The sequence below is a fragment of the Tarenaya hassleriana genome, unplaced genomic scaffold (assembly GCF_000463585.1).
Source record: "Tarenaya hassleriana unplaced genomic scaffold, ASM46358v1 Cleome8, whole genome shotgun sequence".
Taxonomy (NCBI): domain Eukaryota; kingdom Viridiplantae; phylum Streptophyta; class Magnoliopsida; order Brassicales; family Cleomaceae; genus Tarenaya; species Tarenaya hassleriana.
This window is the reverse complement of record NW_010970490.1, coordinates 2,105,337-2,128,784: the sequence shown is the minus strand read 5'-3', so window position 1 is coordinate 2,128,784 and position 23,448 is coordinate 2,105,337. Positions and strand designations below refer to the sequence as shown.

Below are 23,448 nucleotides of genomic sequence, written 5' to 3'. Positions count from 1 at the left end.
TTATCCCAAGAACATTGGCATTCCTTGCTTAGCCCTGAAGCATGGCGGCAATGATATCAAATCCCAAACTTGGCTGATATCCGAGATGCCTTGTGGTGTAAAAGGAAGAATTGAGTGCTTGTGTTTGGTGGTCTTGGTTTGTTTTCTCACCATTGGTGGTGTTGTTTGGTTGTTTTTGCTAACTCTGGAACATAGGTTCTGCATCAGCCTTTTTACGGACCAGAAAACAAGGAAGTGGTCTGGTTTTAACCAAGGTTTAAGGTTGGAAAGTGGCTTGGCTGTAAGTGTAGTTGAATCTAGAAATTGATATGATCTTTTGATGGCTATATCTGCTTTTGCTGTTAGCTGGATATATGTGTCAGATCATATGGGATCTAATGACTTTGAAGGACCAGGATTTATAAGGGGGGGTGTCTGAAGGCTATTTCCTGAAGTTAAAGCCAACTTGACAACAGAGAGAATCCTGTAGGAATTTGCTTATGCTGTTGGACATGCCTTCCTTTCTTTTCATGTCACCAAGTCTTCTTTGCAGTTAGCCTTCGTTATATAATATATATATATATATATATGTGCGTACTTGCTGGATTCTTTGCTTTCTTGCTTGCTTGCTCTTTTTGTGCTTTTTTTTCAGATGATTCTTGGGAGAGATGCTAAAAATTCTTTTGAAGACGGGGACGTTTTCTTCACCGTAAAAGGCATTATTCATTGGTATCTTCATGGTCTCGCGAAGAAAACTGCTCCTAATTGCTCTGTATACTCATGTGAATACGGCTTGACCATTTTTCGCTTTATACAAACGTACTTCTCTGCTGCTGAGTAATAAGATCAATTTCTCGTTAGATGTTTCGCTTAACATTGCAAAAAAAAAAATGAGCAGAAGAAGCTGAGTAGCTCTCTCAGTCTCATATATATATATATACGAGCACTTGAGCGTAAGGGCATACATAGTTTTCTTACAAGACAGTATCTGACCAATGTCTTCAAGCTGAGATATCATCCTCTATTCTACTCTAATCGGTCATCATCTCCTTGATGAGCTTTCAACAATGTCGGATACCAGCAAGCTGACAGAAGAAGATACAATGGATACAACAAAGACTCCGCTCTATGCGTTAGAAAAAGTCACAAACTTCATCCCTACATTTACAAAAAGCTAAGAGCTTTCGGCTCTCCGAACCAAAACGACGACACCTTAGACCTACAGGCTGCATTCGAATCCGCTTAAGAGTCATCCGATTCAATTCTTCTCGGTTTCTTCGTCTTCTTCCCCTCCGCCAATGCTTTGGCGAACGACTCCACTATCCGTTGCTGCGACTCAAGTATCATCTCTGTTCTCTTCATCTCCATCTCCATTTTCATAGCCTCTATCTCCCTCGTCATCTCCATCTTCGACTGCTCTGTTCTCATCAATGTGTCTCCTAATAACTTAATCGCACTCGCTATTTCCCCCATTGGGTCATCGCCTGTCTCCCTCTCTCTTCTCGCCATCGCAGCTCCCGCTCTCCCTCCTTCAGAAGCTCTCGCCATTCTAGCTCCGTAATTGAACCCTGCCCCTATACCTGGTTTCGGATTTGCACTCACATTCGCCGTCGCACCTGAATTCGTGTTCGTCGTGTACTTCTGATCGATCTTCCCCGGAAATCTCGGCCCGGGTTGGGCTATGCTCACCCCTGTCGGAATCCGTATCCGAATTCCGCCGCTTCCGACACTACTACTGCCTGCTCCGCTGCCTCTGGAGCCGGCGATCCCATTCCTGTTGAAGAACCCCGGCGTTGTCTTTGCCGCAGAACCGCCGTTCTTGTACCCATCGCCGCTGAACGGATACCGAGGTGGGTAATCGTCTTCACCGTCGTCGCGATCGTCGTCCCCACTGTCGGCCCCGTTGTCAGGCTTGGTCTCCGGACCCTTCTCCATGGTTTCCATGCGCTTATAATGGACCCACGAAGACGCGAATCGAGACACGGGCACAGATCTGGCGCGCTGGATCTCGGTGCGGTACCTTTTCCGGAGCTTCTCCATCTTGTGGCGGCACTGAACCGCCGTCTTTTGCGGCATCGCGCCTGGGCAGCGAGCCGCGACCGTCTCCGCCACTTCCTGCCAGTGGTTCGCCTTGAGACTCCCGCGGTGGAGGGCATGCCACTTGTCGCCGTACGCGTCGATGAGCGCGATGGTCTCCTCGTGAGACCAGCACGGCGGAGGCAGTCGTCGAGGATTTTTCACCGCAGTGGAGGCGGTTGTCACAGCAGCGGCGGAGGCCGATTCTGTGGTGGACGAAGGCGGCGGGAGAAGGGATTGCGGCGAAGACGGTGGCGATCGGCCGGGAGATGGGTTGGGGTTGGGGTCCTGAGCCGAAGGCGAATCCGATCTAGACATGGATCTGTGTAAGAGAAGAGAAGTGGATGAGATCTAAGAAGAAGAGAACGATGGATGTATGATGATGTGTTCCGCGGCGGCGATTACATAATGATGGAGGAGGTGATAAGAGAGCGGATGGGTGTAGGTTAAGGGAGGGAGGAGGATAAGGAAGGCGGAGCAAGTTAGCGAAGCGGATAATAATGGAAACGATGGAGGCGGAGGTGGTGGGGGCGCCGTCGTCGTGGAGGGAATAGTGGGATTAGGTGGCAACACCAACATCATTTTGGATTGAATGATACGTGACGCGGTGGACAACCCAAAAAAAAGGCGGCTGTTTTTTGGGGGAAGACGAAAACCACCATTCACAAAAGGGCGGTAACGTGATAGAGGCTAACATGCGCCCCGTGTGACGGTGGTTAAGCGATGCCAACAACTAAGGTAGCGTCTTCCGTTGACTTTTCTCGGCGAGACAGGTTCGTCTTCTTCCATCTCTATTTTTTGTTCCTTTACATATGTCTGAAAGCCATAATTTTTATTTTGGTAATACCGACGTGAGGCACAATAGTAATAATAGTTCATTGGGCTAAAATTTTATTTAAATTCACGCCACTATAAATACTTTAATTTTCGGCAAATAATAAATACTCTCTTGATTTTTAATATGTTGTTGTTAAAGTTAATAAAATTAAATAAAAAAAATGTTGCTACATGGGGCCATTCCGTGGGGGATACATAGGCCGTAATCGGTAAGCTTAGCCCATGTAGTTTTGAATAATTATTGGGCCAGAAAACGGCAACAAAATAGTAAGTTATAGGTGGGCCAGGCCCAGGCTGATGAAGCAACCTCTGTGTGTACTGTTCTATAGCAGGAACAAGATAGTTTCCGGCATAATTTTGGATTGCTATCTACAATCTGGAAGTTGTCAGAGAGCTCCTGAGAGTTGGGAGGGTTGTCTGTTTGTTGAAGTTCAGAGACTTTTTTCTTCTTCCTCTTCGCTTCGCTGCGTTGTTAGGAAGAAGCGACAGTGAAAAAAAAAAGAGTAAAGATCTTCGCTTTCAGTGATGTGTTCATCACAATCTCCGTCGACGAACAACCATAATGGGGACCAAAAGCTGGATCACTTATGGCTGTTTCATCTTCTTGAACTCTGTTGGATTCTTCACTTCTCCTGAACTCATCTCCCTCCTCGCCACCAGATTCCCTTTCCGCCCTTGAGCTGCAAGTTTCACTGTATGCAGTTGCCTTAACCTATGATTTTGCAACGAGTGCCCTCTCAACCCATTTAGGGTTAAGCGTTTTCTTCACTGTGCTGTCTGCCATATTGCCATTCATCGTCTCTAAAGCCCCGAACCTGACCAGGAAACTTTCCGGGAAAACGAGAAGAAGCACCACCATGTCCTGAAACACCAATTCATGTAGTTCTCAAGAAACAGCTATACTAAGCCTATGTTCTTGATATGTTTTCCCGGTCAAATTTTGTGCTTTAGACTATGAGTTCAGTTCTTGAACAGCATATATACATACAAAGATGAAAAAGACATCGTTTGTCTACGAGTTCTGTCTTGTCTCTGTATGCTCACACGTGAGAGCCGAGTTTACTGAACCTCAATTGCCAAACGCAACAATTCCCAACACCCATTCTTGTATTCTTCTCTCAGTTTGGCTACTCGACGTTTCCATAAGCCAAATCTATCTTTACAAAAGCCTGGGAAACAAGCTGTGCCATCAGTTTATCTATCTCCACATGTTCCATGTCCCCTTTATAGAACCCCAACACAACTGTCAAAACATATCATATTCCTCTCCCCCAATAATTGTGTTATCCACATTCCTCCCCTCACTCTACACTGTAATCATATATATATTCATCATTTTTTGTTACGTATAATGGGTAAAAGCTGTATATCATAACAGTTTTCTACGCAAGAAAATCTCAGAAGATAAAGGAGCCCTAACATTAAATTAATCTACACAGATTAATGGTGATTTATGACATGACAAAACTTTAGGCGAGCCAGTCTGTAAAGACAAAAGAGTCCCATCTGTACAAAGCACAAAACCAACATGAGCTGAACCCGATCCACATCTCCGTATATACGTACATATATGTGTACAGTCGTATATGCATGCATGTGCATATGTACGTATGCAATGCATGTGTAATGTATGTAGAGAGGGGGAGAAGGGCAAAAATAGTCATGAACTTACCGATGTAAAAGTTTTTTATATATATAAATAAAGATTAAGACAAGAAAGCGTCATTACCTCTACATAATCTACAGCTACACAGCTAAAAGAGAGATTGATCAAAGGAGAAATAAGGCAGAATCAAACGGCGAGTTGCTGTTGCTGATGAGAAGATTCTTCTTCGTTGAAAGCGATGACAGGTCGGACGGGGATTGGCTGAAGAAGCATCGTCTCCTTGTGCAGGTAAGACAAGTAGGCGTGGAACGTGTTTGGCGTCACGTTTAAATCGAACCCTAACCCGAACAAGAAATCCAGCTCCAGGAAATTCATCTCCGCGGTGCCGATCCCTCCGATTTTGGCGTAATACGCATTGTTGTAGTATCTGTATAATAATCATGGGTTTAAAAGAATGTGAATACGTTATCCTGTGGTCGGCAGTTAAAAAAGAAAAAGGCCTATCTATATAAACGTTTGCTTGAAATGAAGGGTTTGGTTGGTGACGAAGTAAAAAAGCATGTGAAGGTGATAATAATGGAAGAGCCGCTTTTTAAATTATTGACAAAAATGTGTTGGGACAGAACAGAAGCATCACACGCAAGTTGCCTGCTCTGTTCTTCTCACATGGACTCACACATTTTCAAGAAAACCAATACGACGAAATCTTGATCTTCTTGGAATATCAAAGGAATGCGATTCTAAATTCCGACGCTAAGACAAAAAAAAAACAGAGAATGGGTTGTTCAAAGCCGGAGCCTTTTCTGCAGATGGGTTTAATATTGAAAAACAACTCACATGTCGTCGAGGAATTTGGCGGAGACCATGACGCTGGTGATGAGGAGACGATGGAGGTTGAAGGAAGTGATGGGGAGGGAAGGTTGAAGATGGGTGAAACGGTCGAGATAGACGTAAGCCACGACGAAGCAAGAAGGGCTACAATTCGCGTACTTGAAGATCCGTTCCAGGTAGTTGTGGATCGAGATCGTGGGCCGAGTGATTCCATGGAACACTGAGATCTTCTGCGTCTGAATCCGACGGCTGAGATCGTTCGTCTCCGCCACTCGTTCGAGCAGTGACGACAGGAAAGCTATCAGCTTCGGCATCACCTCTGGGTTCTCCAGTTCCGCCATTTTTTTTCTGTTTGGTTCTCGAGAAAGAGAGACTGCAAAAAAAAAAAAGTTTGATTTTTTTTTTTGTTGTTGTTGGGTTTTGTCTTTGGGAGTGTTGTGTTGTGTAAGAAATGTGGGAGTTTAAGTTTGGTCGTTAGATTTGGGTAGGGATTTTATTCGAGTTTGAAATTAGGACAGTGCCAAATTATGGGTTTTATGATAATTACATTTCTGTCCCCGTCGTCGTCGGCGGTGTAATCCCAAACATAAATAAATAAATTATTAATAGATGAAAACAAAAAGGGAAAGTGACGTTTTAATGAAATGATTATTAAAATTGAAAACTTAATTTGCAACCAGAGGGAAAAATAAACAGGATCGATCTTTCATCAATGTTATGATATTCCAAAATTAAGAATTGATTAAAAGTTATGATTAGTCTTAGTTATTTCAGCACACATAAACTACGCATATCAGTAAATATTAAATGATGTTAATATCTTGATTTTTGCTATATAATAAGTTAATAACTGTCTGTTACGTAAATTTAAATCAGCTGTAATATTACTTTTTTCGTGAACTGATGGCATCCCATACCCAACATGTTATTTCATGTGGGAAAAATATTTTAAAATAAATAATTATTCATGGTGGTCATGGATGGACCGATGATACCAAGGATCTTGCAAACGCATGTGTTTTCTAATAATGTGAATATATTCCCATATAGTAATAGTAACATAGCTTTATTCATCTGACGAAAAAAACATTTTGAAACATATGCATAACATTTTTGGAACAAATTGAAATAAGAAAACTACACATTATATATATTTTTTTAATAATTTAACCTAAGTATGCGTGGTAAAGACAATCCACAATCGAATTATGATAATCATTTAATTGATACATACGAGATGATAGATATCTGAAGAGAATAATATTATTTTATATTGAAATTTATAATATAGGTAAAATTATCATAATTTGTCTCATTTGTATTGTTCATGTTAAATATAAGAGCATATAAGTGGAGATCATCATCAATAACTGCGTAACGTGGTCTCTCGCTTCTCGGATCTTTTTTTTTCCCTACCCAAATTCCATGTGCTGTCCCATGTGACCCTCCATCCCCACCACCAACAATTTCTTTAATATATATATATATATATATATATACATGATTTATTTATTTTTTGGTTCTATAATTTGACCATATGTATAGGACAGTGTAAATCTTAACATTAGAAGAAAAAAAGTTGTAAATCAATGGTCTAACAATTCATACAATGGGACCAACGGGTAAAAAATATATTTTCTGTGATACGACAATCCAAGTCATATACATATAGTGTAAATGTAAATGACACCGAAATGTAATTAATTATTAAATGTAAAATTATGCAAATTTAAATTATTAAATGCTTTTCTTGTGATTCCATCCCCGTGGTTAGCGGGTCCTGCTAATGCTACTACTAATATTATTCATCCTCTCTTGCTGTTATTTTGTTTGTTTGAACAATGAATGTTCCTTTTAGAAAAATAAATAAATAAAAGATAATACATACAAAAGGAGAAGATTTTTCTGAATCTGGAAATCAACCAGTAAGACGTGGACACGTCATGACCCGCGACGTTCTCCTGTGGCTTGGCGACGAATGCTCTGTTGTTTTTTATTTTATTTATTGTAGTTTCTCCGTTGCCCGACTGAAATGGTTGCCGTTCGTCTCCACGGGGAATTTACTTTGGGCTGGTTATAGGCCTTCCATGTTATGGCCCATTAATATTTCTCCGTTTTGTAAACCCAATTCACAGAATTCTCGGCCTGAATACACGAAAATTGATTGCCCTTTTCTTTACAATTTGCTATTCACGTGGGAGAGAGGGGGGGGAGAGAGAGAGAGAGAGAGAGAGAGAGAGAGAGAGAGAGAGAGAGAGAGAGAGAGAGAGAGTATACAATAACGGACTTGGTGGTTTATGGACATATATGGCCATGCATGTGATCAAGGGGAATGTGGATTGCAAGGGTAGAGACCATTACTCTATGCTATAGTCGAGAATGGCGATGGTGACGACAGGGATAGTGTGCATGATTGGATTGTACGTACATCCATCTATGTTAGTGTTAGACCCGATCGAGAAGAGAGACTACTGCCGAGTTTTGTGTCTATATAATAGGTAGTCATATATATCGCTTCACCAAATTCTTTGAACAAACGCAATCACATGGCTCCAAGGACAAAATTGTTTCATATATACATACAATCATGTGATGATACGAGGAGGGAGATTCACGTGGAGCGATGAGAAGACAAGTTCTTGTTCGCAGAGGCCAAATAGATATATCATATATATAGCTCAACGAATAGTTTTTGTGCATATTACCAAAGTTCTTGTATATATAAAACGATACCAGTGGAGCTACAGCATATTCCCTTAAAAAGATGCATCAAAACATAAAATTACACATATACAGAAGTCCTATATATATATATATATATATGTTTCTAACGTCTCTCTCTCTCTCTCTCTCTATATATATATATATATATGGGTATACGTACATATATAAAAGAGAGAGGATTAATTAGAAGGAAGAAAGGCATTCGTGCTCAGAGGAAGTTGAGTCATCGCACGGGGAGTGGCAGTGTCGGCCTTCATAGGTTGTAATGACCATTCGACAATCCTCAGATAGTCTCTCCACTCTTTTCTTCACCCGACAATTGCTGTGCGTGCACCTATAGTAACTCCTGCCGGTCGTTTCATACCGAAAACAAAAACATGTCATCATCCCAATGAGATTATTTCACCCGTTCTACACGTATAAAAAGCCAAAACACGAAATTCATATAATGTTAACAATGATAGTCCGAATTTAAAATTGAATTTGTTAACAAAAAAATCGTTAACCCTTTGAAGTTAATTATATCGAATAGAAATTATAATCTCGACCACAAACATATGGAACTGCTATTATTATACTCATATATATATATATATATATATAGAATTAAAAATGATTGTTGCCATGCAAATCTCATTCGGTGTTAAACGGGGATAATAAACTACTAGTGTTCCATTTCTTATCCCCGCGAATGATTACAAGAATCCATTGAGGGGACAATATTTCAGCGTATCGTCGTGAGGGTTCTTTTACCTATACACACACATGTATATAAGTAGTCATGTCGCTCTTGTACTTGAGCAAAGGTTCGATATTCATAGAGCGGTATATCACAGAGAATATAAATGGCAGCTATGATTCCTACCCTAATTTCTACGAAACAATTATAGTGCGTATATATACACACACGCGCGCGTATAATGGTAAAATACCGGGGATGAAGGCTGTTCTTGACGATTTTCTGACCGTATTTGCGCCATTTGTAGCCGTCGTCGAGAACGTCAACTTCGCTTCTTGTCTGGAAACAAAACCTCGGTTCCCTCATCTTCCTCCTCACCTTGTTCGCTTTGTTCTTCTCGGCAGCCGCCGCACTACTTCTCCACCTGCAATATACCTCGGACCGATCCAAATGTACCTCAGTAACCGGATTAGATTCGATTATTCTTGATGTGCGCATACAAAGATGTGAAGAAGGAACGGCTGATTGAACATGTAAATAAGGGTTTGATGAAACACATACATATAAGTATAATGCAAATATATATATGCGGATACGCACTTATGATATAATATCGGGCATGCCCAAAAGAACCTTTAAGGAAGAAAATAAAAGAGAAAGCAATGAAGATCACAAACATCGAACCGAGGAATCCACGGCATAACTCAGATCTCGAGACATAGATCGGATATGGGACATGGAATTTGTTTAACGGGTCGAAGAAAAATAGAAACATCTTCGGATATACATAGGTGCGATTTACCAGGAAGCATGGCCATCGTTGCCATTTCTAGCTCTATTCTCCTCACGGTGATCATCTACCGCCTTCGGATCCATGCCTCCACTCTGATCAAAATGAAGACTTTCCACGATCAATCAAGAGACAAAGAGAAAAGAAAACATCATCAAAGGGACAAAAAGGAAGATGTCACTGTACACAAAAAGAGGACCTGGGTGCTGTTGGAGAACCCTAGAGAAGTGGTGTTAGAGCTGACAATCGGGCAAGGAGGAGAGGAGAGAGGCTGAGAAGAGGAAGAAGCCAAGAAGCTCAAGACATGGTTGTCTTCAAAGGGGACGATGAAACCCATATTGTTCTCGTGGATCGTCGTCAATGGCACCTGTAGATCGCAGTTGGGGACTCTTCCTCCTCCTCCTCCTCCTCCTTCCATATTTAATCACGCTTTTCTGGTCTTTTTCCTTTGTATTACAAAATAGTAGATCGCACTATGACAATAATAATAATAATGACAAGGTAACCGTCGCATAAGGAAAAAATGTTAAATCGGTAAATAATATATTGGAGGGTCTAAAATGAAAAAAATAAAATGAAGTTTCTTAAATATTTGACGGTTCATCTTCTTGCCATATGAAAAGTAGGGTTTCGTGCGTGTCCCCACAGATTCTGAAACAAAGGGTATCATTTGTGTACCCGTTTTGTATATATCTTCTCCGGTCAACTTCATATCGAATGTTTTCGGCCCCTCCATACAATTCCATCCCAAATTGATTACCTCTGTATATAATCATATGTATGTAGATAAAATACTATAATTAATACACCATACGCATGTAAATGTATCCACGTAGACAAAAACACACGAAGCACGTACACAGCTGTTCAACCAACTTATGCAAAATCGGATCGATAAATATCTACTTACCTGCCGGTCGTACGTGATTATTTGATAAGTACTTACTTTTTCACTACTATATGTCACATGTGGGTGGGTATTAATTGTAATTAAATCTTATAATAAAGACGATGTGTCTACACGGGAAAGGATTTGTTTTTGATAATCAGATATGAAAATCCATGTGGATGGCCTTGAAGATGCATTTTTTGGATGGTTAGAGATGTAAGTGCAATATTTCATTCGTGTCCTAAATCCGGTCCAAACATGTTATATCTGCCGCGGAAGTTGAACCCTAAGCAACCCGTATTGGCTTATAAATCCATTTAATTTATTCGGGCATCTTGATTAGAAAATTATTTGCTTTCATTTATTTAAGCAAATGACATCATGAAATCTAACAATCCCTCCACTAGGAAGAAGAATTCGGATGATTATCGACAACTTTCTGAAGCAACCTTACGAAGAGGAATTGAACATTTTACTACGATCTAACAAAGCAAGAAATCGTAGAGAGAGAGAGAGAGAGATGAAAATGTTCAAGGAGGCAATGAGTGTGGTGGGCTACATCAGAGCTTTCAATCCATGTCAAGATGTGTCCTAAAGCTGTTGATGGACAAGACACGGAGACAACCCTATTGGACATTGCCAAATCCACCTCCAATACATGTATTTTGATTCAATCATACTTATACGGTCCCTTCTACACGATTTGTACAGAAAATTTCTCGAGATTCTAAGAATATCGAGACTATTCATTTCTAGTCGTGTTTAATCCAATCTCGCTCTTGTGAGTTGATAAAAAAATAAACCAAACAATCATGAATATCAACTCCCAATTTTTCTACGGCAAAAAAAAAAAAACATGTAACATATGAATTATATATATTTTTGTATAATAGGCCCTTTGACGTTTTCGCCTCTCTCCACTAGAGGAGCTACTGAGTATTCTCTGAGTCTCTGCCCATGAAAAGATCATTCCAACTCCCTCCACAATACCCACACCAAGCAACAATGACATATATATATATATATATATACACATATATTAATCTAATTTTGATATATATATATATAAGATCAATATATATATATATATATATATACAGAGTGATTAAAATAAAATGTAGAGATGTCCAAGTTAATTAGCAGCTAATTAAGGGGAAATAATGAGAAGATCACGGGTGGAAGCAAAGGAGGGGGGAGAAGAAGAGGTAAAGGCAATATATGGGGAGGAATTCCATGCAAGAATGATTGCGAATTTCAATCAATTTCTAAAGAGTTTTCTAAATATAATGATTGGTGAGACGAAGGCCTCTCTGTTTTCTCCTCCCGTGGGTTCCCACTCTGTCTCTCCCTTTTCTTGGGTTTCTTCTCTTTCACATCTTTGAAAATGGAAAGCGATCTCTTTCCTTTCCCTTCGCGGATTCTCGTCCCTTTCTCCTTCCGCATAGCCTTGGCCGAATTAAGACACTCTACGTGATTCATGTATGCATGCATACAACGATTAGAGACAGTTTTTGAGAATTTACAGAGAATCGCCATCGGTGGTACCTGTGTCTGAAGAACAGTTTCTATCTCCATCAACATCGCACCAGAAACCATAAACCGATCACCTTTACCCTTCCTCCCTCTAGCGAGCCTCTTCCCTCTCCTCTTCCCCTTCGGCTTCCCCTTCGGCTTCATCTTATCCTTCTTTCCTGTAGTTTTTCGTTTAAAAAAAAATACAGTAAGAATACGGTGCAATACCCTTTTTTTCCCTCTGGATCACGGCTCAAGTATTTGAAGATTTGCTAGGTCATTCAATCTATGATTACAAAAAAAAAAAAAAAAAACTTTTGGGGTCAAAATTTCAACATCATTATAAAAGAAAGTGTGTAAGTAGACAAGGCCCAATATAGTGAACCTTAGCCCATTACGGTTTGGGCCCAATTAGCATCTAAAATTGTCCACTAGAAGAAAAAAAAAATCAACACTTGACCTTTTCCCTGTTTCGAACGAATCCAGCCCCCACCTTAGATTAACACCGTGGGATAAACATATTCAGTTTTATGTACTTGCACTGTAACATCTTGGGACAAACAGAGAGAGAGAGAGAGAGAGAGAGAGAGAGATTGGTCCTAGACAGGAAGTGGATCACTCCAACGTCTCTTGACCTCAGATTTCCATCTGACTTCCTTAAGCAGGCCGTCCAAGCCGTAATCTCTCTCCATTACAAGGTTTATTCCCTCGTCTGAGTACCATCCCACGCCTACACACAATATACCTTCTTCCTTCACGTCCACGTATGCCGTCACACCGCCCGGTAGCCACATAATCGTCACGTCCTGCATATCCATCATCTCTTCCTCTCCAAACGGGACCGACGTTTCCGGTAAGTTCCTCTTCTTCATGGTCTCAGTGCACAGATACACATACGGAGTGTCATTGCCTTCACCAGTCTCGGTTTCATCTTCGCCATAGATTGGAGTGGCACTTACTTCAAATACTTTCCACGAGCCCGTTAGCTCTGAAGGTTGTGTCCGTTTCCTCTGGGAGAATGGCTTCACCTCCAGAGCCGTGTCACTACCCAATGCCACGTGAATTGTTAGACCACGGGTCTTATAAAAGTGGTGTCCGAAAGAAAGACAAATCATACAGGCCGGACTTTCTCGGGTATGAAAAAAGCTCGGAGACGTACCTCTGGTCAGCAAGATGTGAAGGACTGACCCACTGCTCTTCATAAACAGCAACTCTCATTATCTGTATCTCAGCACCACCATTGGCAAATTCTATCGTGTGAACAACCCGCAGTCTCTTGTGGCAACCCTTCACAAGACACTACCAGAAAAAGGGAGGAAATGACACTTTTTTCAATCCTTCTACCCCTTACAACAGTTTTTTTGTTCAAGAAAACATGGAACATAGAAGGTAGGATTGTTACTAAAAGTAAAATACCGGAGCTGAGGAGTACCTGTTCGAACTTGAATGTCGGCGTGAGATAGTAGTTAGATTCAACAGCCTCTCCAACAGGGATTGTGACTGGACCTCTGCTATAGGATCCATCCTGAGTGTCAAGCAGTTCGATCATTATGCCATGAAAACTACTAAACATTGAATACATTTTAACCCACTGCTAAAGACCAAGGAACCTAATCTAGTTCTTCCCACGACAATATTGCAGTGAATCGACAACACTTAAGAAGATGATCTACCAAGGGTAAGAACGAGGGTAAGACATACCTCAAAGTAAACAAGACCAGGCTCGTTGCCCATGATATCTTCTTCCATAACATCACTAGCTTTCATGTCAAAAGACTCAAACTTGGGCAAAACACCATCTGCAACACTCTGGTCAGCCATTCCCCTTGCAGGTGAGGAAGCATTTTCAGTTTTCAACTCTTCTTTACTTTCAGTCATCCGAAACAACTCTCCATAAGGATTCAAAGTCACCCAATTTATCTTCCGCTGTATTTCAGATGCCGGTCCACCAGATGGCGGCAGCATCGCCTGAATCCGAGAAAGGGTATAACAGTCATAAAGATTCTCATTCTTGTTCCCTATTTCAATCGGCTCCATCTCCCCTGTTATAGGCGAGAAGACAGCTCCCACGCCCTTCCATATCCCACATACACTGCTTGCAAATGTGTTCCATGCTGGTTTTATTACAGGTTCCTGTAAGAAAAGAAGAAGATATACACACACTGGATAAGAATGAACACACACACACAGAGCAATACCAAGAATCATCTCATTCATCCAATGAAAATTCCAATATTCTCAAGTTCGATACAATTCTAGGCATTTTACTCATCAGTCTGTAGTAATTAGTCTACGACCACGAGGCAATCGCAAGCTTACAAGCAAATACGAGATGACAGAAGGATTATTTCCAATATTTTTCATCAATCCCGACCATACCCAGATAAAATACACAACGATTAGAGACAGTTTTTGAGAATTTACAGAGAATCGCCATCGGTGGTACCTGTGTCTGAAGAACAGTTTCTATCTCCATCAACATCGCACCAGAAACCATAAACCGATCACCTTTACCCTTCCTCCCTCTAGCGAGCCTCTTCCCTCTCCTCTTCCCCTTCGGCTTCCCCTTCGGCTTCATCTTATCCTTCTCCGCCATCTCGTTATCCACGCTCCATATGTTCTCCTTCTTTCCCTTCAGCGTCACCTTCCCTTTGTTCCCCGGATGACTGTTACCACCGTCGGGTCTGTAACTCTGCGCGAAGACTTTGCTCCGGCCGTCGCGGTTCGTTCGAAGGAGATAGCAGAACGAAGAACGTATCTTTCGGGCTCCGGTGATCGTGGGAAGAGCATGCTGAAAACCTAGCTGAAGATGGTGGAAGTGGTGGTCGTGGAATGGGAGCGGAGAAGAAGTGAAGCTCTTGCAGAGATGGGGGCACGGCGATTGCATCTTTCTAGAGAAATATAAAAAGAGGATAAGAGAAAGCACGAGCGAATCGAGTAAAGATTACGAGCTTCGTCAAGAGACGGATATCGGATCTTAATGGGCCGTACATTTGGGCTGGGCCCATTAGAATCTTCTCAGCCCATTTTAACCCAACCCGCATGGGATGGGATGTATTGCTGTGGGGCCGAATCTGTGATTTGACTAGAATCGGTCTAATCCTTTTTCAACCTTAAAAGAGTCTTAATAATAATAAAGTTTAAGTGGCTAATAATTTGAACATAAAAAAGAGATAATATAAAATAAAAATGTATCATTTATTCCACGATGGACAGGTAATGATGGAGTAGTTCCAGCGTATTAACAAAATGATAATATGAAAATACAAAATAAATTATAAAAAAAAAAAAACTAGACGTGACGGACCCAACCTCTCGAATCAATCAAAACGAAACACAGAACAGAACAAAACGAAAGCACTGCCTCCACCCTAGCCCATGATCCAAACCCCATAACCCAACACCATCGAACCACCCATCACGGCGTAGCTCATCAGCCCACCACGTGAAGCTGCGTTCGGCGCCGGCGGCGTTCTGGCCGGAGGAGAGCCGGGGCTGCCGGGGGTGGATGACGGGGGAGACGGGCTTCCGGGGGTGGAGGACGGCGGAGATGGGCTTCGTGGGGCGGAAGGGGTTCCCGGAGTGGGACCGGAGGAGGCTTGGACGGTGACGGCGAGCTTCATGCCACCTGAGCAGTGACCAGGTGTTGCACATATGAAGTACATTGGTCCGGTCGCGTTCAGTGGAATCTTGGTGTCTCCATCGCTGGACGACTGTAAACTATTGCTTGCGTCGCAGTTGTCGTAGCCGTCTTTGTTCACCACGTCCACCGTGTGGGTCCCACCGTAGATAAACTCTGTTCCGACATCAACAAAAGATTACAGTGTTTTAGTCTACCCTTTTGGGGGGGGGGGACACAGAGAGGGGGGATTAGGGCTAACATTATATATATACCTAGAACGTCACCAACTCTGAAAGTCTTTCCTCTAACCCAAGTTGTGTAATCAAAACCTTGGGTCCATCCAGAAGCATCGCCAACGGTATAGTCCACCGCCATGGCCGCCGGGACAGCCACCAGGACGAGAAGGATGACGGCCGTCACGGCCATCCTGGACACGTCAGAATCTGCCATGCTGATGTAAACTCGTATTGCAATAGAGAGAGAGAGGTGGGGGTGAAGAGGAGAAGAAATGGCAAGCGTTATTATATACACGCAGCTTGGAAGGGACGCAGAGGATATTAAAGAAAGGGGAGAATGAAAAAGTCACCGTTTCGCCAACTCATTCAACAACTTCATCCTATATATTGTATTGTAGCTTTTGAATATTCAAACGATAGTAAGTAAAATAAAATATTCTATCCATAGGTCGAGATGGCTTTTGGTAGTATTCTATTGTTAATCACTTCATAATTAATGGTACTGCCTTTTTTTTTGTTTTCATGTTGTTTGCTCATAAGCATACCCCTAAAATAACCCGTGAAATTTCACAAACACTTTTGCTATTTAGATAAACACATGGAAAAAACCTTATTGCATTTTATAATATATATATATATATATATACTTACGTTATATTTGTACAAGACAAGAGAGTAGTTATAGAGAATTTTTAGTCTTCCGTTTTCAGTTATGTTAGAAATTGGTAATTGGACTTTGGCTTCTGGTAATGAACATTGACCACTGACCAGTATTTATATATATATATATATATATATATATATATATGTACACACACTATTGGAATTCTTAATTCTTATGTTTTAAGACATCATCGGAACCCATCGGGCCAGATGGGGAAAAATAAAATTTAAAAAAAAAAGAAAAAGAAAGAGGAGAAGAAGATGATCATTGATTGAATTTGGAAGATACGACATCTTAACAGCCATTAAAAAAAATGACGAGAAATGGAATTAGAAAAATGGTGCAGGAAGTTGCCCATCACGTTCGAATTCATACAATAATCCAAGATTCGTTAGGGTTAGGTGGACTTCACCTTTACATTATTCCGATAAAACACATATATTGATTACTTCCACAAAATGCTTTCACCAACCCACAAATTTAAAAAATAAATAAATAAATTTCGGAGACGACGACTTATTACAATGTCAGTGGAACGTCATCGTACTGAACGGTTAATATGGGCTCCATCTAAAAGCCCAGGCCCAAGACTGAGAAAAAGCCCATTAACAGGTGTTATCATATCTTATTCAATAGCCCAAAACACACTCCAGTGAAACACTACTCTTAACTCGGGTTGGATTTGACCCGACCCGACCCGTTTTCGGGTCTTTGAACTTCGGGTTGGTTGGGTTATTGACATACTTGTCTAATTGTTGGGTTTGGGTCAGTCCATTGGTTTACTCATGCAAATTTATTTTTCTCAAAGTTGTAATTTATAACATACATTTTCACTTTATTTTCAAGAATTTCCTAAAAATTATGGAATATGGATGGGAACAAAAACCGGTCATGCCAAAACCTTCCCTAAAGAATTTAAACAAACCGATTCAAATATAGACAATTGAATAAAAAAATGAGTTTTAATAAAGATCAATTTTTTTATTTACCCAGAAAAAATAAAGAACAATTTTTTTTTAATAGAAAACGAAAACAGATTATATCTGGACCGAATGTTTTTTTTTTCTTTCCATTTTGCAACAAATAAAACCGGGCTGAAAACCGATTGACCGCTGCTTAGGCAGTTACACGTGTCTAAATGTTGGATGCTGCCTAATACAGACAATAAAGGGTAAAAATGTCTACAGCAAATGTTGTACGGATGAGATGTACGATCTAATCTATGATATCAATGTAAGAGTATTTTCTTCGTTTTGCCATTCAATTACCGTTGTTAGTTTCTGGACCTAAGATGGCCGGTGAAAAGTGCCTTTGATTGATATGTTGGGTATATTCTAATGGATTTAAACCAAAGCCCTATATCGAACCGAGATGCAACTTTTAAGGAATCTGATTCGGGTAAGGTCGATGCCCAGATGATTTTTTCGGAAGGATAATGACGAATATCTTGAGAATATTTATGCGTCACTAAGGCTTATTTAATAGATAAGATAACATATCTTATACGAGTTAGTGGTCGTGTTCTCAAAGTCTAGTATTTCTGATAATATATATATATATAGTCCGTATTTAGAGAAGATAACAGGGTACATTGAGCGGAAATGTAGTCCACGACAACTTGTGTATTCAATACATGCTAAACTATATATATATTATATATAATATGTTAATTTGATCATCAAACTTTTTCATTTGACTTGTCAAGTTCTTTGAATCTTGCCCATATAATGTAAGCACGTCGCTAAAAACGAGATCTAGTTTTTTTTTTTTATGTGTTTCCTATTATACATCATTGATTTGGATATATGTAACTTTAAGAGACAATGTGTAAATCTATATACACGTTGCAATATTCTATATTCCTACGGTTATATTCAATGAACACTGCAAAAAAGATCAAGAGGAAATTGACGTGAGAGGATCGTGTAGGTTATTGATTCGTTAATCAATTTTTTTTTTTTAAAAAAGACTAATATTTAAACCTATTACTTTTAATTAAAATGACGTAATATTAAATATTATGGGAAAAAAATTCATTTGTATTCCTTGTTTTACACGTGTGGAAAATCCTCGTCCATGGATTAACAGCTAATGACGTTTAATGTTTTCTAACAGAATTTCAGTTAAACACAGTTAACGGAAAAAAGTTCATAAATAACTAACAATTCAGACCGACCCGTGCATGCATGCCCTGTTCTATATTTAATGTTTTTTTTTATAGATCACGTGGAATTTAACTAAAAGATTAAGACATGATTTTATTTTATTTTTCAATATAGAATTTTGGAATGCATAAAGATTCCGGTTCATCAGCTCGTGATTAGGACAGCTGTGTAAACTAATCACTGTTTTCTATAATGATTGCGGACGCCTTGCCTTTATTCTCCGACCACTTTTATAAATGTGGTCCAAATTAATCTCACACCTGATTTGACTCGAGATTTCAAGAATATATCGAATTCGTTCTAATGCCACATGGATTCATGGTCCAATCTTAAATGAATCACAATATATGAAAATATTAACTTTGGAGTCTACTTTGACAGTAACCGAATCCAAAATTACAAAACATCTATATATGCATACACACACACACACACACACGTGTATACATAGCTTTCAGTATGCTTTTGGAAAGGGACAACCAAAAATGACATTGCGGAGCTTATTGAGACCAATCAGGAAGACAATAATCGATACGATGCAGCAAAATATGTAGAAATTGTGATAATTGGATATACAAAAAAAAACATGTAATTAAGATCTTATCAAAGACAACCCTGTCGAGGATTAATCACTCGTATCTTATGCATGTTAAGGTTCTGTCATAATCTCCGTTCCGTAACCTATTTGAAAGCGTAGCATTGAAATTTTTAAATCCAGTTTTTTTTTAATCAATAAGAAGAAGGAGGAGGAGGAAAGAAAAAGGTTGTGGTGTGTCTCCAACATTTTAGCTATTTTTTTTTTATGGTTTTTTGTTGCTAGATTTCGGATGGCGTAATTCATATGGGCAATAATAATAAAACACGTGTCGTTAAATTAGCTCCACCAGATTTGTTGAGGTTCCACTTTTGTAATGTAGTATAATGTTGCCAAATTTAGTGGCCTCCTATCATAAGTGCCCAAAAAAATGCTAGAGAGAGGACATTGACACCGTACGAATCACACGTGCCCACGGACTCTCTCTCTCTCTCTCTATATATATATATATATGTATATATATATTCTTCCTTAACGTATCCGATGATTTTACCAAGCATCGTGAAAAAAAAAAGTAAACCCTAATTACAATATCTAAATCCATAAGCTAATGATTTAATTTAGCTTTTTTTTTGTGATATTTGACATTTCCAACTCTAAATCTCATGATTTGTAGATTTAAATCAAATCTTAAACTAACATGTTCAAAATTTACAACATTAAAATTCTAATAGTAAGAAAGCAAAATTTTATTTTGAAATTGTTAAAAACTATTTAACCGAAAAATTTAAAAACAAACATCGTTTGCTAATTTAAAAGTTAATTTGAAAAGGTTATCGGCCCATTTTTTGGGTAACTTTTTGTTTTTGGTCTTGAGAACAGTGGTAATTAATTGGGAGAAGTTGTATTAGTTAGTGCCTTAATGTAAGAGAGACAAAATGAATAAACCCAATATTTCTGTTCACATTACAATTAAAACAAATTTTATTATCAATTCTTTTATTGATGATTTTTTTTATGATGTACAGATTTACATTATATTGCATGAACTGGTCTCTGAGATAATTATTGAAATTAATTACCGTTGCAGAAGACATGCACACGCTGATTATTTTCTAAAACCAAATCAATTTTAACAGAACAACATTTTTATCAATGAAATTTAAATATACACACACACAACACATTGCTCGCAAGCTGTTGTTGCTGTCAATGATTTTTGGCTGCGAATGGCCGTTAAATTGAATGTCACGTGGACATTTCATATAAGGTGGCGACCCCACACGAATTCAATTTCCTAAATATCTATTGGTTCTTAATTTAGAAGTTTTCATGCATATAAGTGGAAAAGGTTCTTTTTTTTCAAAGAGTATATCTATGGTAACGTGGGTTCTCGTATTCGTATATAAATTTTTTTTTTTAAAAAAGACATTAATTTTGTACTTGATAAATGAGATTTATTGTTTAGTATTCATAAAACGTCCGAGAAAATAAAAAAAAATCCATGTAAAGCATAAAGAAAAAAATCTGGTGAAACATATAGAAATTTATATTTTTTTGATATCCATATGTTATTAAAACAAGTTATTTTAATCATTTATTATATAAAATAAATATTATACGTTATATATTTTTTCTTATATTTTATCTTCTCGTTTTTTCTATAATTTCATTTTAATCTCATCAAAACCAAAATCAATATATTCATATTCTATTATAACGATGTTATCGGAAGTATTAAAAAATACGACGATGGTCTCATCGAAGTCACCATCATCATAATCTACCACACTAATCAATGACAATATAGAGATATAAAAAATTTATGAAAAAAAAAGAACATTATGAACAAATATTGTTGTGTTTATAGATCTTGAGCTAATAAATGTAATTATAAATAATGTAAATAGATGCAATCAGGGTTTTGTTGGTATAATTATATCTCGTCACCTTTTATAGTTAATTTAATGTTGATGTTTTTAAAAAAAATCTAATTTATAAAATTTGATTTTGTTTTATAATTCACTAATTGATTTTTTTCGGTAACCGATCCTTAAATCTCAAAGATATGAACCGATTATAATTTTTATTGATACTCTGGTTTTTATCTTTTCACAACCATGTTTATATTAGCTTTATTATTTACAGTCTTCTATTTAGTCGGAAAAAAAAGATATTTTCGGTATTGAGTGGAGATGGTCTTTAAATTTCTACACATAAATCCAAATGTCAGTCGACGATTATATTAAAACGACGTATAGTAAGAGCTCTACACATTAAAAATGGTTTCTTTTAATATTTTACGTATAGATGATATACATAATACATATCACGTAAATACTAATCAATATACTTTAGTTTATGCGTCATTTTATGTCTTAAAATATGTTAGAAATATTTTTTATTATCAGACTCATCATGGTCACAAGGAATGAACCAATCATAATGGAAAACAGAATCAAACAAAGATATTACTGCTTTACAATCTAGATTCTCGAACTAGTATTTGTATTTCGAAAAACTAAATATATTTATTTCTAAAATATAAAAAAAAGAGATGAATTGGAAAAAGAATGAAAGTTGTAACAAAATAGATTTTATTTATTTTATTTTAAATTTTTTAAAAAAAATCGATTTTTTTTTTCATATTTTTCGGAATTTTTTAAAAAATATGACGTGGCATGCTGATGTGGCAAAAAAATCTATGTGGCGTGCCACGTCAGCGGTTAACGGACACTTAACACCGTTTTCGGATTGTGTAGGAAATTGCAGTTAAATCGGGTAGTTCGTGTATCAATTTGGCACATTTGATAATTTGGTGTAGTTTTTTGTCAAATTAAAAATTCGTGTAGGAAAAGGTCACATTTTGCAAAGTTGGTGTAGAAAAATGTCATTTTCCCAAAAACTAAATATATTTATTTCTAAAATATAAAAAAAAGAGATGAATTGGAAAAAGAATGAAAGTTGTAACAAAATAGATTTTACTTTACAATTCTCGAATATTCTATACTCGAACTCATCTAGTAACTAAGCCGAGATGGCCGACGTTTCTTGCTTACGAAACCCTCTACGCAAAACCGAGACTTCCTTTATATCTTCTTGTTTTTCGCCAAACGCAACTCGAGATTAGAATGAAGAAATTTGTACAAAATGCAAATTGCACCAAATCCAGCAGTGGATTTGTTTACTTTGTTTTTCTTTTTTATAATCAGACACTTAATTATCTGAATTCAAAATCAATCTTTAATCACGCAATTAATTGCGTCATTCTTCTCCACATATAAAATCAAACCTAACTTAGGACCTCAAAATAACTTTATCATATGTTATTTTCGGACCGTTACATTAAATTATATATGTATATATATATATAATTATGGAAAAAGAATTCTGTGTAAGGGGGTGGACGGAGAAATAACGGGTGAGAAAAACACGCAATTATGGAAACCCGAAAAAAAAACAAAGGATTGCGACATTATCAAGAAACGGTGTAAGCTCTGCACAAAATAAAACAAGCATATATAAATAGGGGAAAGGAGTCCTTTTCAAATTCAACTTCAACTTCAACTTCAGTGGGAGTCCCACGAGAGACCACAAGACTACAAGTAACGCGTGGACCATTCTAAAGTACTCATGCGTCATGTCATATCTACCGATCCATGTCATTTTCTTCTTCTTCCTTTAAAAAAAAAAAAGAATTTATTTATTTATTGTTCTGAATTTCAGAATGTACCCCCGATTCTCCGACGAATTACATTGTATCATGTGTTTTTTTACCATTAAATTTCATGCATCAGTACTTGTTCACCATTTTTTTGTCCACAAACTTTTAACTTTTGATTGTTTTGTTTTTTTTGTTTTTAATATGGGGATGTGAAGTTCTTTTGGGTTAGACTTTTTTTTGGGTTTAAATTTGGGTTGAACTTGTCTTGTGAATAAATGTGGAATGTAATAAATCTCATCGATTAGCTGGGTCGTCATTTCCTACTTTTCCCGGTTTCGATTCAAACCAATTTATAAGTTTTGAAATTCAAGAAGGAAAAATTAGATATTTTTTTAACATTGAATTTATATAATAACAAAGGAAACATCCAGAATTATCTATATATATTTTATTCATTTATTTGTTTTCAATTTAATTTAATATTTATTTCTAATATTAACTTATATATATTAAAAATAGGATTGAATAGATGAACATAGAAATATTGTATTTTTTATATTTATAAAGATGAATATTTCGGTTTATGAAAACTTATGGTTTTATCTAAATATATTTTTAAGAATTATGATTTTTGGTGTT

General features: G+C 38.0%; 5 protein-coding genes across 5 annotated transcripts; all 5 read right to left on the bottom strand.

Annotated features, from left to right (window-relative positions):
* Positions 1-870: 870 nt before the first annotated feature.
* On the bottom strand, positions 871-2,927 carry LOC104802500 (trihelix transcription factor ASIL2). The gene has a single exon (XM_010526141.2). The coding sequence runs from the start codon at positions 2,371-2,373 to the stop codon at positions 1,222-1,224; it is 1,152 nt and encodes a 383-aa protein (XP_010524443.1). The 5' UTR covers positions 2,374-2,927; the 3' UTR covers positions 871-1,221.
* A 1,608-nt stretch (positions 2,928-4,535) lies between these two features.
* LOC104802501 (cyclin-U4-1) lies at positions 4,536-5,838 on the bottom strand. Its single transcript, XM_010526142.2, has 2 exons — positions 5,336-5,838; positions 4,536-4,925 (listed from the first exon to the last, which is right to left on the bottom strand). Exons 1-2 carry the CDS (start codon positions 5,668-5,670, stop codon positions 4,685-4,687), a joined length of 576 nt encoding a protein of 191 aa, XP_010524444.1. The 5' UTR covers positions 5,671-5,838; the 3' UTR covers positions 4,536-4,684.
* A 2,190-nt stretch (positions 5,839-8,028) lies between these two features.
* On the bottom strand, positions 8,029-10,061 carry LOC104802499 (probable WRKY transcription factor 12). The gene is made up of 4 exons (XM_010526140.1): positions 9,722-10,061; positions 9,535-9,617; positions 8,986-9,156; positions 8,029-8,399 (listed from the first exon to the last, which is right to left on the bottom strand). The coding sequence occupies exons 1-4, from the start codon at positions 9,938-9,940 to the stop codon at positions 8,237-8,239; spliced, it is 636 nt and encodes a 211-aa protein (XP_010524442.1). The 5' UTR covers positions 9,941-10,061; the 3' UTR covers positions 8,029-8,236.
* A 2,303-nt stretch (positions 10,062-12,364) lies between these two features.
* LOC104802498 lies at positions 12,365-14,844 on the bottom strand. The gene is made up of 5 exons (XM_010526139.1): positions 14,370-14,844; positions 13,625-14,056; positions 13,356-13,448; positions 13,083-13,222; positions 12,365-12,967 (listed from the first exon to the last, which is right to left on the bottom strand). The coding sequence occupies exons 1-5, from the start codon at positions 14,808-14,810 to the stop codon at positions 12,523-12,525; spliced, it is 1,551 nt and encodes a 516-aa protein (XP_010524441.1). The 5' UTR covers positions 14,811-14,844; the 3' UTR covers positions 12,365-12,522.
* Positions 14,845-15,097: 253 nt separating this feature from the next.
* On the bottom strand, positions 15,098-16,071 carry LOC104802497 (uclacyanin-2). Its single transcript, XM_010526137.2, has 2 exons — positions 15,818-16,071; positions 15,098-15,719 (listed from the first exon to the last, which is right to left on the bottom strand). The coding sequence occupies exons 1-2, from the start codon at positions 15,993-15,995 to the stop codon at positions 15,295-15,297; spliced, it is 603 nt and encodes a 200-aa protein (XP_010524439.1). The 5' UTR covers positions 15,996-16,071; the 3' UTR covers positions 15,098-15,294.
* Between the last annotated feature and the right edge of the window lie 7,377 nt (positions 16,072-23,448).